General features: G+C 41.8%; 1 protein-coding gene across 4 annotated transcripts in view; it reads left to right on the top strand.

The window, feature by feature from the left end:
- Positions 1-16,967, top strand: part of CTTNBP2 (cortactin binding protein 2) — a gene marked incomplete at its 5' end in the record, with an annotated part of 137,984 nt that overhangs the window by 60,729 nt on the left and 60,288 nt on the right. For 3 of the 4 annotated variants that reach the window (XM_080936325.1, XM_080936324.1, XM_080936323.1), the window contains one exon: positions 12,164-13,790. In XM_080936325.1, the coding sequence (XP_080792451.1) occupies positions 12,164-13,790 (1,627 nt within the window). The remainder of the gene's footprint in view (positions 1-12,163; positions 13,791-16,967) is intronic. The other variant, XM_080936326.1, reaches the window with a different exon arrangement.

The following is a 16,967-nucleotide window of genomic DNA, read 5'->3' as shown; positions in this document are numbered from 1 at the left end:
TAAAATTAAAATGGACACTTTCTCCCTGCCGTCATGAAAGCCTAAAGCAGTGTTTCAAAGAATGTTTTACATCCCACATGTAACACATGGTAGACAATAGTGTGAACGGGTTTTACTATAAATATTTATAATTTCATCATTTAAGCTGTGTGTTTTTGCCCTAGTCCCATCTTTCATTAACATATGAATGGCAATGTCTGCTGTAGATGTGGAATAAGAACAGATCTTTTTATCAGCATGTTACATAGCAGAAAACCAAAGCAGGAGAAAGGTAAAAGGAAAAAAGCAGAGCAGGGTTCTCCATGATGGGAAGCGAAATCTTTTCCCCTGGACTCCACAGCCTCCTACCAACCCTTCAGTAGCCACTAAGGTCTCTAGAGGTCCTCAAAACTCCCCACAAACTGCACAAGCAAAGCCAGTGTACTGCAGCTGATGTCACTGAAACTCATCTCTATTTCTGGGAGAGGATACCTTTCAATTATGTCCTTAGCATGTCCAATGAGCTGGATAATAATAAGTGATTTCTGCTGGAATTTATGCTATATTATCAAAACTTAAGAAAATATTTTGTCTTATTTATTATTCATTGTCTGAAAATGTATAATTTTCAGAATTTTTCTTATAGCCTGGATTTTAGCGTTTCACTTTCAAGAGGAAAGAAAGGGCCCATTTGTAGTTGGATCAAAGGTTTTATTATCTAGCTGACATTTTTTTTCTTCCATCAACGCACATCCTGTTTGTTTCTGAATGACTGGGTCATTTCCAACCTGGCCGGCCGAGAAAGGAAATTGTTTCTGTCCTATGGGCCCTGAGAGGCTCATATAAAACGAGCCAGTGGGCTGGCCTCCCCTGTATAACAGGATACAAGAGTTCTTTTATGGTCAGATTCATTGGCTGCAAAGTCTCAGTGAATGGCATTTTGGGTGGCGATTGTGTGTTTAAAAATATTTTCTTCCAGTAGATTTCTGTGTGTGCAAAAGACTTAAGATTTGCATTCTTCCCTGTATATACTAAAGAAAATACTGGCTGATAAAACCAGAAGCCCCAAAGTTATCTTTTTATTTTCTTCTTAAACAAGGAAACTATCTGTTACCTTTAGTGTGAAACGTAAAGATTTTAACCAAATGCCTTCAACCCCCTTCGTATAAGGCAAACTGTAGTTGAGAAGTCCTTTATTTTCATTAAATCTCCCTCCTTGTTTTGCTGTGGAAATCTGTGAAGGCAATTTCCTCAGGTTTTGGGGTTCAATTGTTTGTTATCAGACTGACACATCTCTTTGGTAATTCTGAGACTTTTGGCCCATGTGCTGCTGTGGCCGCGCCTGCAAGGCCCAGAAAGAGCTCTGCTCTGGCATGTTCTGGCTCCTGCTGAGATTACTAATAGGAGCGTTAACTGTTCAGTAATTTGTGTGCCAGGGAAATTTGGGCAGGAGTCAATTTGGCAATAGGCTGAGCCATTTAAACCACTTTGAATAAGCTAATGAGTAGTCAGCATGGGGAATTTTGCCTGGAGTAATCTATTCCTTGTCCAATGCCAGGAACACAGGGTGAAATGAAATTTGAGGGTCTGGGTTTTTTTTTTTTTTTTTTTTTTTTTTTTAAATCTTGTTCATCTTTTAATAGATCTTTCATTCTAATTTATTTGGACATTTGGGAAGAGAAATTACGTATTTTCAAATATCTTATTTATTCTTTGAGAGTATGATTTCTGTCCCTGAAGTAGGGAGTTTGAGTAAAGCCTTTGAAAAATAGGCCAAAAAAATCATATCTTGAGAAGTGATAGCTTTACTAATTAAAAATTTAGTTCTATGCAATTTCTTTGAGGTGGCAACGTGCACAATTAGGTCAGCTTCATAGCATTAAGTGTGCATAACAGACTCTGGCATGTCTTGATTTAGGCAGAAAGGGTAATTTCATTTCTTGACTGGCTTACAGAATTGTTAGCCATACCAAACTGTGCACCATGGTACAGATGGTTGGGATATCTGATGATGAGCTCTTTGTAGGCAGCATCATGGGCAAACGTTCTCTGCAGAGCTGGTTGGCAAAAAGCAGCTCTTGCTGATAATCCAGACGCTGGGGCTTGCTTCTCTGTCCTGCTGATGCGGAAGGGCACTGGGTGTTCATTGTTTAAGGTTCTGTGTGTGCCTCCTTAGCCCTGACTTCTACAGTAGGTATATGTGACTGGCCAAACTTACACCACGTACCCCATCCCCAGCCTCATGGAAGACCAGGAATGTGACTGATTGGCATATTCAGACCCTATGGAGTGGAATCAGAAAGCAGAGAATTTTCTATAGGAAGTGATTTCTAATGCTAGACAAAGAAAGGACAAGTAATTCCTCTCCCCACAAAACCAAATTACTTTGTTTACTCTTTTCTACGCCCTTTCTTCCTGATTTGCATAATTGTACTTTACTCTGTCGTTTGTATTCAGTGCTGTTTCATTCATAAATGGCTAGCTTATCTCACACACACACACACACACACACACACACACACACACACACACACACACACACAGCTTTTTAATTGTTTTCTAGATGGTTATCTATTACTAACAAGGGGGTGGTTGTCCATAACAACATTTTAGGGACAGTATTTATGCTTTGCACAGGAAAGACAGCTCATTCCAACGTCTTTTTATATAATGTCTTATGGCATTTAAAATAGACTTTGATACTCCAGGAACATTGTAAGGCAGTTCTGAAACAGACCCAGGAGACTCCGATCTCTGGTTTTGAGTTGAGAATTTTGCCTTATCTGCAAAAACCCTGGTTTCCAGGACTTGTTTTCCCTCTCTCGATAGATTTACAGGGAAGAAGTGGCTGAAAATCTATATTAGCAACTACAGCCTGGAAGAGACAGAAAAAAGGAAGACAGAGACCTTTAAACAAATAGTTATATATTTGTTTATCAGAACTGACCAGGTGCACAGGGGTAATGAGGTCATAAACAATAGACTACAATGAGGTGGGAAGATTTAGACAGCAGTAAGGCATTGTTATATGTTGTAGGACTTTGTGTTACCACAAACACAGTCTGCTTTCTCAATTTTTAAATGGCCACAATCATTTGTCCCTCTGTTCTCTGCTTTGAATTAGAGATCTATACATGTCTGAGCTCACACCTACACTTTCCCATTCCCTCTGTGAATGCACAGGCGTGGAGCCTCTTCATTTATGGCTCCAGTCTGAGGGCTATTCTAGGAGGCACCGCCCACCTTCTCAGTGTGCACTAAAGAGCCTGGTGCTACTATTCTGCAGATCCTCAGCCCCTACCCAAAAGAATGATAACATGGCGAAACAGTGGGACGGAGGGAACCAGATGCTTAGTTACTTTATAATTTAGCATACTGTCTTGGTATCTGAACCCTTTACAATTTTTTATTAGATCTGATAATGAAATAAATGGAGTTCCATTTTTATTTCATTAGAAATATGTAGTCTTTGGGCATCATAAGCAGTTAAGTGCTTTGTTTCCTGGTGACACTGAAATATGGGGCTTCACTAGTACTCAGATTCTTCACACTGAAGCCAGTACACATTTGCCCCTGGAAATGTATTAAAATTAGGCTATTGTTAGTGATGAGATGAACACTTAGCACAGGACAGCATCAAGTCATCCATGGAGAGGATGAGAAGAGACCATGAGGCTCCAGGATAGTGTGATGGGCTCATAGACCCTTCTGAGATACAGTATGCCAAGATGGCATTTATTTAGTATATGTGCCCTATAGCCTTAGCTCATTTGACCTTTAGTCTATGCATTAGTCAGAATTCTCTAGAAGTGCAGAACTTATAGTATATAGTATATACTATATATATAGTATATATTATATTATGTGTGTGTCAGGGCTCTCTATATGAACAGAACTTACAATATACTATTTATACACACACACACACACACACACACACACATATATATATATATATATGGCATAGTGGTAAAGGAAGCTTAAAACAGCAGGGAAGGGTAGATGTGGTGGGCTCAGGGACCTGCTGAGTTGCTGTACCTCTGCCTAGAGTTGCTACTGATGGAAGAGCAATTACAAAAGATCTGCAAGTATGTTTATAGTAGTGGAATTTTGGGTATAAATATCAGAGATTAGTAGATTAGGTGTATGTTTGTTCATTTAGAGCTTTCTCAAATTTGATTCTTATATAGAACATTTTAATATATGTATTCTTTCTATATCATATAATAAATGATATATATGGTATATATAGTATCTAATTCTATAAATTATGTTGCTCTAGAGAACCCTGACATATATGTATATGGAATTATTTTAAAGACTTATAGGCTATAGACCAACTAGTCCAACCATGGCTGTCTACCACTGGAATATCTAAGAATTCAGTACTTGTTCATTCCATGGGGCTGTATATCTCAGCTGGTGTTCAGCACCTTCTGGAATCGTAAAGAAGTGGGCTCTAATGGCAGTGAAGGAATGCTGCTGAGTGAGAGCAATCCATGTACTGTATATAGGCTGCCAGCATATGTGGCCCAGATAAAGGTAGATCTTCTCACCTCAAAAGATTCAAATTAAAAATGGGTCTGGGCTACTACTGTGAGTGGGATGATGTGGATTTGGAGGGTGTAGGCCACGTTGAGGAGAAGCTCTTCCAGGATATGCAGAAGTTGTCTCATGATGAATGGGGTAAAACCCAAGAGACCATGAAAGCTGCCTTATCCCTGGAGAAGAACCTGGACCAAGCCCTCTTAAATCTGCAATCCCTGGGTTCTGCCCACACATACCCTCATCTCTGTGACTTCTTGGAAAACCACTTCTTGGATGAGGCAAGTATCTCTTTAGTGGCTCACTCTCAAGCACGACTGGGAGGTCCCTGGGCTTTCCAAAGGGCCCCCTCCTCTGCTGTGCAATAGCCAGCCTCAGGACCTCCACCTCAATGAACCTCTGAAGCCACTTAGCAGCTTTGTAACTACACTAGAGCCTCTCCCACGTCTTGGACCAAATGAAAATAAAGCTTTTTGAAAAAACATTAAAAAATAAATATAAATAACAATAGAAACCCACAATAACAAAACCAACCAAAAATGAAAAAGAAGAAGAAGAACAATAACAAGAAAATCAAACCAGATCAAAAGCAAGACCAAAACACCCACCACCTCCACCACCACAACAAATATATTTTCCCACTTCAAATGATTTTACTGAGAAAAAAATAATTCCCTCACAGCTGTTTTGATATTACTTAATTCCAGATCTAATCAAGTTAATAACTAAGAAAGACATCACATCATATTATGAAGTCATGATATCATTACTTCACACTAGACTTAAGCAAAGTGATGTCATAGAACGTCCGAAGAACTCTGCCTCTGCTTCCAGATGCCATATCAGTTTATCTGCTCTGCTGTGTCCCATCTCCCCTCTTACAGACACCTAGGGACCTCCTGCTTCTGAGACTCATATGCTGTCTGTGATGCTAGAAAAAGCAGAAGCCCTTCCTAACTTAGTGTTCTTACTTTGTTTGATTAATTTGTCATTTCTTAAGGTTTAAGCTTGAAAAGCATAATTTTGTTTTTCTGTTTGTTTTCTGATCTTCATGATGGGAATTGAAGTCAAGTTCTCAGGTGTGAGAGATAAGAACCAGAACATGCCCATTTCCTTCTCTAGTGCCAGAGAGATGGGTACTGGCTCTCTAGAGGACCTGAAGAGAGACCAAGCTCACACACACTGGTGGTTTTTTCTTGGTGGGATTTTGTTGGTTTTTTGCCTATGTTCTTTGTTCCCCTCAGAAACCCTCAGATCATAAGTTTTGCAAAGATTCATTATTACATCTTTGTAGAAGAGCTTGCTGAGTAAGCATTATTTCTCCATTGTTGGTAGTCAAACTTCTGTGACATATTTTGTGACTGACAAAATGTACCACCTGCCTGGTCTATTTCTTATATTTTATATGTTTAATGTGGTCATTTCTGTAACTTGTAGTTTAAGTAAAAAGAAAAAGTATGCTGACACATATTCCTGAGCACCATGACTAACATGTTATGAATTGAAAATATTATTTTGTTAAGCCGCCAGCACTATGCTTGCTGCTTACTTCTGTGAATGAATGTAATCACAGTGATGTATTTAATGTTCTAAATTTCATTTTCTATTCTAGTTTACTTTATAGAAAGAGAATGATGGATGGCTAAAATAAATGAAGTCTGTTTTATAGACAGAGAAAAATCTAAAGAAAGGAGGAGAAAGAGAACAAAAGCAAGTTGGACATTTCAAGGTTAACTTTCCTTGGAACATGAGGACAGAGAGTCAATCACGCTCTGAGTTGGCCCAGTCTCCCTCCCTCCCTCTTTCCCTTCTCTTCCTAGAGGGCAATGGCAATCGAACCCAGGGTCTATTGCATGCCCAGTTCTACCACTGAGCCTTTGGTCTGTTTCTTTGATTCTGTATTTTTGAGAGATGCGCTCAATAGAGCAGTTGTATGTTTGGTGATAAGGAATTACAGTGTGTCTCCATCTTAGTACAGGAGTCTAAAACCTTGGCCTGTTTTATACATGCATACTAGATTGCCCTATCATGCAAAAGAGGGAACCATAAAGAATCAATCTTTCTGGTGATAACTAACCAAGGCCACACAAGTAAGAAGCTTGGGATCAAAGTTGGCACTCTGTCCTCTCATCTCTGAAACCCACACAAGGCTCGTGTGATGTACCAATGGGAGATTTGCAGAGCAGATGTTTGATATTTGTGCGGAGAAAGGATAAGTAATGGAGCAAGTCCAAGGGGTGGCTGGAAAGAATCAAGTTAATCACGGAAGTCTAGTGTTGGACAGATGGAAGCCATTGTCTCTGGGAGTGAGTTTTCTTGTAAAGGAATCTGTGAAGATATATCAAGAGTCCTATGAGTAGTCCTCGGTAAGATCTCATCAACAGAAGCTAAGATTTGAAATATCTGCTGTAGTGCATGTTAAGGGAAGCTGAAAACAGGGAAAAGTGAACTGGGTGGGCTGGGGGCTGCAGTGTTGCTGTCCTGCTGCCTAGGGCACTACTGATGGAAGAGCAGTTATGAAGGATTTGTGGGTACTTTTATAGTAGTGGAGTTTGAGGTATAAATATCAGAGATTAGTTGCATGTCTGTTCGCTTAGAGGTTTTGCAGATTTGATTCTGAAGGAAAAGATGAAAGTCTTATAAGAAAGAAGTTGACCCATAGTGAAGAAAATAGGGTGAGCAGTCTCAAAAGAAGAACCAACTTCAGTAGAGCACGCCAAGCCCTTAGTGGGCCAGACAGTTCTGGGCCTGGTGAGGGAAATCACTTAAGTTACCCTTTAGTGAGCTGTTTGCTGGGAGTAGAGGTAATTTTTTCTATATGTATGCAGTGTGTTTAGATTCCACCCTCCCTTTCCCTTCCCTCTAGCCTTCCCTGTCCTGTCCACATTTAATTTTAAACATACTTCAATATTTCCGCTTGACCCCCAGAGATTAATTAAATTGGGAAACTTGTATTTTAAGAATGTAAACTGACCTAGCTCATCTTTTCCCCAACATTGTCCATAAGAAAGTTTCATTGAAATTGGCATAGAGGTATTGATTCTTGTCAGAATGGTGCTGGGCCTGGACCCCAGGCTTTTTGTCCTGTTTAATATGTATGTTTTCTACTACTGAACCACACCACCAGTCCCCACTTTGCCTGATTGTTCTATTTATTTAATTACTTAATTATATTTGTCCGGTTTTGTTGATGTTTTCTTAATGTGTTTCTTGTTTGATTTGAAAACATAGTCCCTTATAGCCCATTCTGGCTTCAAATTCTTCAGTGGGTACAGCTGAGACTCACCTAAAATTCCCAGTCCTCCTGCCTCTCCCTGCCAAAGGTTGAGACTATAACTTAGTGCCACGAGGCCAATTTTCTACATTCTCTTATTATTTATTTGTGCCTTCTCATGGCAATCTATTATTTTGTGCATTTCACATGATGTGAAATGTGCTTTAGCTGATAATGACTCAAATTTTCTGTGTTAATAAATATATGCATCAATATACTGTACATTATATCTCACACTGTGCCTACTGTACTTAAAATGCCACCTCCAACAGTTTGCATGACACCGTAGAGCAGGCTGTTGTTCTTTCTGGCACGGTTACGGTTGTAAACTTGGTTCTTCACCCAATTCTCTACTGCTGATACATCGCTAGTCCTCTTCTCTTCCCTTATGTCCTGAGACTGGGTCTGGCTAAGTTGACCTGTCAGACTGTGAACTTGGGCTTCTCCTGCCTTAGCCTCTAGAGTAGCTGGGATTCAGGTTTGTACCACCCATCTTAGGGTATGTCATTATTCTTAATAATTAACTGTATAATTAATGTCCAGTTTGAATCTCACTCCTCACTACTGGTCAGAAACTGCTTTTCAATGCACAAAGCACTTCAGTATCGGCCAGTGATGCTCTGAACTGGCAACATGGCTCAATAAAGTTCTTTGTGGGCAAGCATGAGGAACTGAGTTCACTTCGTGGTGCCCATGTGACCTCCGCAATATATCTCTAATTTCAGAAGCAGGGAGATGAATCCCTGGATCATTGGCTAGTGAGTCTGGCCAAATTAGTGAGCTCTGGGTTTAATGAGTGACTGTCTCAAAAACTAAGGTAGAGAATGGTTAAAGATGACATCTACATTTGCACCCCTCACAATACGTGCAAAAACCCATGTCAACATAAACACATACACACATGTACACACATATGCAAAACAACAAACTTAAATAATACCTGTGACATCTGGTTGAGCAGTAAGCCATTTTCTGCTTTGTTTCATGACACTGAGAAAGCACTGGAGTCATAGATTCTCCCAGAAGGGGCACAGTAGGGCTGCCTACAGGTGTCAGTCCTTAGTATGGTGCCTTCCTCTGCCACAGATGGCTAAAATTTGACTTGAGCAATTATTGGTTTTACTAAGAATACAGTGAAAGTTTATGTCTAAACCACTAAACTATAGACAATACTGAAGTAACAAGTCTTTTGATTTTCCAATGAATGCAAGTCCTTTTATGCTGTAGAGTAGTCTATAAGTTGTATTGTGTCTATAAAATACTGTCCACAACTTGAAATTGTTATCATTGGGGCTACTGGGGGAGGAAGAAATAATTCCCATAACAGTGTTGCTTGATGCAGGATTGCCACAACTGGTAAAACCCCACAATATCTGTAATTGCAAAATGCAGTTAAGTTTTGTCCCCATGTTTGTTTCTAGCATTTAGAAGAGATAAAATGCTCTTTCTCCATCTCTAAATAGCTATATCTACTTTAACCTCTACAAGCCACGAAGCCCCTTGTGGACCAGCAGAAGAATATGCATTAGTTGGACCTGTGAGGTGGGTGGGCTAACCCGATTGCTGCATTCTAGATCAAGGCGTGCCTTAGTCTTTCATGGTTTCATGACATATGCTTTCTGGTAGAAAATACTCTGTAGGATTTGAGAAAATAATGCAACTAACTACTATTCTGAATATATAATTCCTGTAGGAGTCTAAGGTGGCATTCAGAAACCGGAATTCTTGTGTTACCACAGTACTACTCAACAACTAAGACATCAAACTGGTCTAGGTGACAATTAATGAATTAGCTAATAAAGGAAAGGAGGTATGTGTACATAGTAGAGTATTGCCTAGCCTTAGGAGGATGGAATGATATCATTTTTAGTAAAGTTGAGTGAACTAGAGATCATGCTATTAAACTAAATAAACTAGATGCAGAAAGATAAAGCTTCTGTTTTCATTCCTGTAGAATCTATATTTCTAAAAATTACATAAAAGTATATGGAAGAGAAGATTTTTTTTCTTATTTGTGTAACAAAGCACTTGAGAAGAGGGAATCATTTCTGTAACAAGGCATTTGACAAAACAAATTCTGGTTTGATGGATGCTGTCTGTCATGCCCTGGAAGGCAGGGTTGCAAAAGTGTGAGGCAATTGGTCGTACTGTGTTCTGGGTCAACTGGCTTCCTCCTTTCCCTGTTGTGTTCTGTCCAGGCCCTCAGTCCATGGCATGGTGCTGTCTGAATTCAAGATGAGCTTTTCCTTCTACAAACACTTTCATAAAAATGCCTGACAGTACACCACATGGGTGATTCTAAATCTAGCCAAATCAACAACAAAGATTAATCATGACAAAAACTATTTGGGAGGAGGTAGGAGACTAATGTTGAGGGAGATACAAAAGTAGAGAATGGGAGTTGAATTTGATTAAAATGTATTATTATCTATGCATATACAGATATACCTTGAGGCTCATTATTTTGTATAATAAAGAGCCATAAATTAAAAATACACCTATAAATGCTGCTCGTGAACCAAAAAGGGTTGTTTGTTTTAGGAAGTTTGTTTTTATAGGGCAGCAGTGCTGAGATCATTCATTCATTAAACCATTTATTAAGAATCACTCATTCATTAAACCATTTATTAAGCAAACCCATATGCCAGCCTATTTATTATAGGTTTGGGGGACATAGTAAGTGATTCTTCACCTCCCTAAAGTTACATTCCCAAGAAGGCGGGTAGATAGACAAAACTGTTGAAGACACGAGACAGGAGAGGACTTTGCTATGGCAGAAAAGGCAGGTGCCTCAGTTGTGGTTTATAATGCTGAGATGAGACATCATGACCAAAAGGCAACTTGAAAAGAGTTTACATTGCTTACATGTTCACATCACAGCCCATTGGCAAAAGAGGTTAGGGCAGGAACGTAGGGCAGGAACACAGGGCAGGAACACAGGGCAGGAACACGGGGCAGGAACACAGGGCAGGAACGCAGGGCAGGAACCTGAAGGTAGAAATTGATGCAGAGGCTGTGGAGGGTGTTGCTTACTGACATGCTTGTCATGTCTTGCTCAGTGCCACAAGCCCAGGGGTGGCACTGCCCACATGAAGCTGGATCCTCCAGCATCAATCATCTACCAAGAAAATGCCACAGGCAAGTCTGGTGGGGAGACTTTCTCGATTCTGGTTCTCTCTTCCTAGGTGACTCTGGCTTGCTTTACCTTGACAGATAACCAGCATAGCACAACCATGTTGTAAAAGTGACAGATGAATAGGAGTCAGGAGCAAAAAGAGGAGCCGTGCTCCTTTGCTGCTGAATGCTTATGTGAATATGACAGAATCTTACCTAAGGTTTGGGGTGTTACTCTGTGATAGGGTAATTTTATCATGCCTACAGCCCTGGGTTCAGTGCTCCCCCCTTTTATGTATGGGAGACACAGGCTTTACAAGCTCATTCTGGGTCTATCATTTGGTAAAGTAATTATTTATTTTTTCTGAGCCGCACCAAGTTAGGTCCCATGGCTTCATGAATAGCCTGTACTTTTTGGCTAAAGGAAAGCAGGTCCAACCCTACACATAGGCATTCGATCAGAGATGCTGAAGGGTTTGCTTGCTGGTTCCTTCTGTAACATGCATAGGATTCTTTGTGAAGGAGGGCCTCCGTAAAGTAAAGCATGTAATGAAATTCCAGGCAGGCAGGACAAGGTTGGAGACCCTGAGGCAAGAGGTAGGACCAAGTTCACGAAACACTGGGTGGGCCAAGGTAGCAAAGTTCAAAAGCAGCATCCAAGTAAACAGCAATGTGAGACTTTAGGATTACTAGCTTTGACTGTAGATCTAATAAAATAATCTGTTATCTCCTTATACTTTTATTCTAAAACCTCTTTACATGTTGTTTCGTATGACATCCAGCCCATTAGGAGATGCTCAAAGTAATTTAGCTATGTAATACCATTAGCAGCTATGGGGCTTGGAATTTAAATGCTGATCGTGTGTCTCAAAGATCAGCTAATAGTTTGCAGTCATTGAACCTTTATTAAATAGCACCAATTCTCTCACTGATCTATACTCAGCAAAACAGCTCTTTTGAACTCTGTGCAGTGACTTGAAATATCCTATTACTATTCTCCTGCACTGTAGTTAAATTTAATAGATTAAAACAATTTCCTTTTTTTCCCTCAGTGTAGATATTTTGCAGAGAAGCCTTTGTCAATTTTTTTTCATTTTAGTGGGTCTTTAAATATTACCTTTAAAACATCATAACAAACGGTGGCACTTTTGCTAACCCAAATCATGCCTTTGTTCAGATATTAAAAAAGAGCCCTCCTATGATACAAAGAATATTCTATTAAATTCAGGCTTTCCTTTGAATATCTTGCAGTTGGAGATGGAAAAGCTCCAGCTCCAGGCCCTTGAACAGGAGCACAAGAAGCTGGCTGCCCACCTGGAGGAAGAGAGAGGCAAGAACAAGCATGTGGTCCTTATGCTGGTGAAGGAGTGTAAGCAGCTGTCAGGCAAAGTCGTAGAGGAGGCTCAGAAGCTAGAGGAAGTCATGGTGAAACTGGAGGAGGAAAAGAAAAAGACGAGTGAGTTGGAAGACCAGCTCTCAGCCGAGAAGCAGAGAAGTGCTGGTATGGAAGCCCAGCTGGAGAAACAGCTCTTTGAGTTTGATACAGAGCGGGAGCAGCTGCGCGCCAAGCTGAGTCGGGAAGAAGCACACACTACCGACCTCAAAGAGGAGATAGACAAGATGAAGAAGATGGTGGAGCAGGTGAAGAAGGGGGGTGATGGCAAGCCTGGCCTCCCCCTTCAGCGGAAGACAAAAGATAAGCGCCTGGCTTCCATATCCGTGGCAACAGAAGGGCCTGTGACAAGGTCTGTTGCTTGCCAGACAGATGTCATGACAGAAAGCACTGACCCTGTGAAGAAGGTGCCTTTGACTGTACCCATAAAGCCTTCCACAGGGAGCCCCCTAGTCCCCACAAACACAAAAGGGAATGTGGGCCCCAGTGCCCTGCTGATTAGACCAGGTATTGATAGACAAGCTTCTCACAGTGACTTGGGTCCCTCTCCACCTACTGCCCTACAGTCAAGTACAAATAAAACCGAGGAAAATGGACCAAACACAGGCAATGCCCCTGATCTATCAAACAACACACCCTCAACTCCTAGTGGCACTGGCCCTGCCGCTGCTCAGACACCAGGCACCGCACCCCAGAACCACTCCCAGGCTCCCCCTGTGCACAGTTTCCATTCACCGTGTGCCAACACCCATCCAGGTCTCAACCCCCGCATCCAAGCAGCTAGATTTAGATTTCAGGGCAATGCAAATGACCCGGACCAGAACGGAAATAACACTCCAAGTCCTCCCTCAAGAGATATCTCTCCTACGAGCCGTGACAACTTAGTAGCCAAGCAGCTAGCTCGGAATACTGTGACCCAAGCGCTGTCCAGATTTACCAGCCCTCAAGCAGGTGCTTCTTCAAGGCTTGGCACATCTCCAGGAGGGGATGCCAGCACCTGCCCTCCAGTTGGTCGAACCGGCTTAAAGACTCCCGGGGCAGCAAGAGTTGACAGAGGAAACCCTCCTCCCATCCCTCCCAAAAAGCCAGGGCTCTCCCAAACACCTTCTCCACCACACCCCCAACTGAGGGCCTCCAATGCAGGGGCCAAAGTTGATAACAAAATCGTGGCTTCACCTCCTTCCACTTTGCCACAAGGGACCAAGGTAGTACATGAGGAGAACGTCCCTAAGTCATCTTCCCCTCAGCTGCCACCAAAACCATCCATAGATTTAACTGTGGCATCTGCAGGCTGTGCCGTCTCGGCCCTGGCCACGTCTCAGGTGGGTGCCTGGCCTGCTGCAACCCCTGGACTGAACCAACCCGCATGTTCAGACAGCTCCCTTGTCATTCCCACCACCGTTGCCTTTTGCTCTTCCATAAACCCCGTTAGTGCCTCATCCCGTAGCCCCGGTGCCTCAGACAGCCTCTTGGTAACAGCATCAGGTAAAGGGCTTAAAGTCTTATACCCTTTTGTAAAGAATGTGGCCTATTCTTTGACCTATCTTCATTTCTTTCATGTTGTCTTGAGACATTTTTAATACTCCCATCGCCTCGCCTACTACCTCATATTCTCTCTCTCTCTCTCTCTCTCTCTCTCTCTCTCTCTCTCTCTCTCTCTCTCTCTCCCCCGTCTCTGTCTCTTTCTCTCTGTCTCTCTTTCCCATTCTCCCCCTCTCATTCTCTCTCTCTCTCCTCTTTTTAAAATAATTTTGAAATTTTCTTTAAGATTCTGGGATGATGGTGAATCATCTTGCTCTATGAATTGTGGTTTCATCCTTTTAAGTGCTTTTCTTGAAAACAGTGATTTGAAGTCCACAAAGACCATTAATTTAGAGAAACTGAAACATCTCCAGGGGAGGAAAGAGTATTAAATATTTATCTCGCAAGACCTCAATATTATGGATTATCCTCAGGCTGCTTTCAGTTTGGTCCTTTTAGGATGGCCTCAGAAAAATCCTCCGAAGTCACTCTGTCCAACTCTGGATTAGCAGGTTGGTGGGGGTTTATTCTGTAATTAGTGGGTTCCAAAGGATCACAGCAGTTTGGTATGAATGTCACTTTCTTACCCTCAAGAAAAGACTGAATATTTATAAATCTCAGTTACAAGCTTAGCTGCTTTTGGATGGCATGTACCTCTTTCGGGAAGGCATTGTCTTCCAATGCTTGAGTCCAGGTGGTTCCCACACCACATAGGCGATCCCAGTTCCCACTGCACGGGTGCATTATGAAGTTACTCAGTTCGGGAAGTTCCGCAAAGGACTAGATATTGTTGTTGTATATGGTTATGGAAGCATTGCTTTTTGATTATCACGGCTAAAGTACATCCATGCTTAGGGTCAAAGCTCCGTTAGCACCCTGGAGAGTCTCTGTGCTCTCATCGGACATTAGGGATTGGTAGATCCTATTGGCTCTAAAGTGCAGGGATTTAAAATTGAAAGGGAAATTCCAGTAGCATCATATTTAAAACTTAAAGCATGCAGCACAGATTACAGCCACTAGCCGCTGGCCACCAGGGAAGGAGCCTAGTGCTTCAGATTGCCAGACAGCATGGCTCTAATGCCAACCTGCGCCCATCAAAGTTCAGCTTTAGGGGAGGCTTTTATTTCTGAGGGTAAAACTGAGAATCACAAACAGCATGCACGTTGGAGTTATAGACTGGTGTTAGAGATGAAGCTCCGTTGTATAGAACTGTGTTTTTTATGATCTTTTTCATCAAGGATGAGCAAGTATCCTCTTCCTTAAGTTGGGGTTTATAGTGCTCGGAGGGCAGCTGGGGGGTTGCTCAGGGACCCTAACACCAAGGCATGGCGCTGAACCTCTGGCAGCATGGCTAATCTCCACCCGACTGGTAGTGTTGCTCATAGCACTTTTGAGAACTTGCTTTAGAATTGATCTGACTGTCATTTTGGGATGTTACAGGCATTTGAGGTTCCATGGGTTTTGTTTTTTTTTTTTTTTCTCTAAAATGGTTGTATTAAATTTGACATGTCTTGCTATTGCTTGGACTTATGTTGGCTTTCCCACTAGTTAAACCTACCCTAAGAAGAGAGATATGTGGTACCATCCAGAACAACCCAAGATGGACCTCAGGACCTGTAGACTGATGGAAACCATTGGCTCCAGACTCATTTGGAGCCACTTTGGTGCGCTGATGTAACTATACAGACTATGTGTAGGCAACACTTCCCAGGGCAAATGAATGTTGTCAGCTGGTTTCGTTTTTCGGTACAAAGCCATCTGCTTTCGGATACCTCGAGGCTCTGCCAGCTGCTTCCTTGATACACTGGCTCCAAGTCCTGCTGTCCACACCCTTTAGTAATCAACAGAGAAGTTTAAGACAAGCATGTGTGACTGCGGAGGAGTTAAATTTTAAAAGATGGCTAGCTCCTAACCTGTTAAACATTTGCCCAAACAACTGTTTTGCATTCAGTGGAATTTTGGATTTAAAAAAAGCCAGGACTATTAAAACAAACAACAAAAACAACAAAACCCACCTTTTACTTATATCTGAGGAGCCGAGGAGAAGTGAATGAGATTTTGAGGAAACAGCAGCCACTGAAGATGTTTAACGTCAGTCCCTTGTTTTCTGATTTTCAATTTTCTAGTTCAGACGTAGTGTTCTCAGAACTGTAAGGTGCCCTTTGGTGGAACAGCAGGCATCTGTCTGATTGATTATAAAGTGTGCATCTTCAGGGCAGAAGGGTGGCACCGGAAGTCTTAGTCCCTTAGCAGGTGTTCAGTAGGCACCTCCTTAGGTGCTCTGCTTGTATAATTACAGAACTCGATTGCAGGTATAAGCCATCGTAAGCTTCCCAAACGAGATAGTATTTTACCTGCGTTGCGTTTAGTGTGTTCCAGTTCTTTTTTAAAGATTATTTTGGTGGAGCTGGGGGACTCATATCCAGAGCCTGATGCATGCCAGGTGAGTGCTCCACTTCTGGGCTCCACTGCAGTTTTGCCACAGCACACATTTCAGCTAAGAACCACCAGAGCTCCCTACACCCTGCTCCTTAACCTGGCTGTGCCTGAGTGAGCTGTTTCCCCCTTACGTCATAAGCCCATAGGAGGTCATTAACTTTCCACTGGTGCCATTGTAGTTGCTAGCAGCAAAGCCCAGGAACAGAGTGTACCTGCCACACGCCTAGCAGAGATTGGTTCCCACTGCTTTGATCATGTGAACAGGCACTGAGTGGAGTTTCCAATGGCAAAATGAGTTCACTTCTGCCCTTCTGTCGTTGTAATCCTAGAGAGAGATTATTTGTAAGCTGTCCACAACTTAAACTCTTGAACCCAAAATGAAGACTATTTCCCAACTGAAGGATGTTCTGACTTATCCTCATGGAGACTGTTTACTCCTTGCCCTGCAACCCAGGATTTTTCTCCACCTTCTGTTGACAACAGTGAGGTGGAATCCCAGGGGAGATCTGGAGTGACAGAGGGGTCTTATTTTAGTGTGTTGCATTGTAAAGTACACTAAGGAGAGGTGACTTCATAGCGGACCATGAACTTTTAAAATAATGTTTTAAATTCTAAATGAATTAGACTAACTTGTCAAATGAAAATATATATCCCAATGGCTACATGAAGAAAGTTAAAGTAGGAATCACTCCAAGCAACTAA

Source organism: Micromys minutus, assembly GCF_963924665.1.
Source record: "Micromys minutus genome assembly, chromosome: 23".
Taxonomy (NCBI): domain Eukaryota; kingdom Metazoa; phylum Chordata; class Mammalia; order Rodentia; family Muridae; genus Micromys; species Micromys minutus.
The sequence above is the reverse complement of the archived record's forward strand: the minus strand, read 5'-3'. Positions and strand labels throughout refer to the sequence as shown.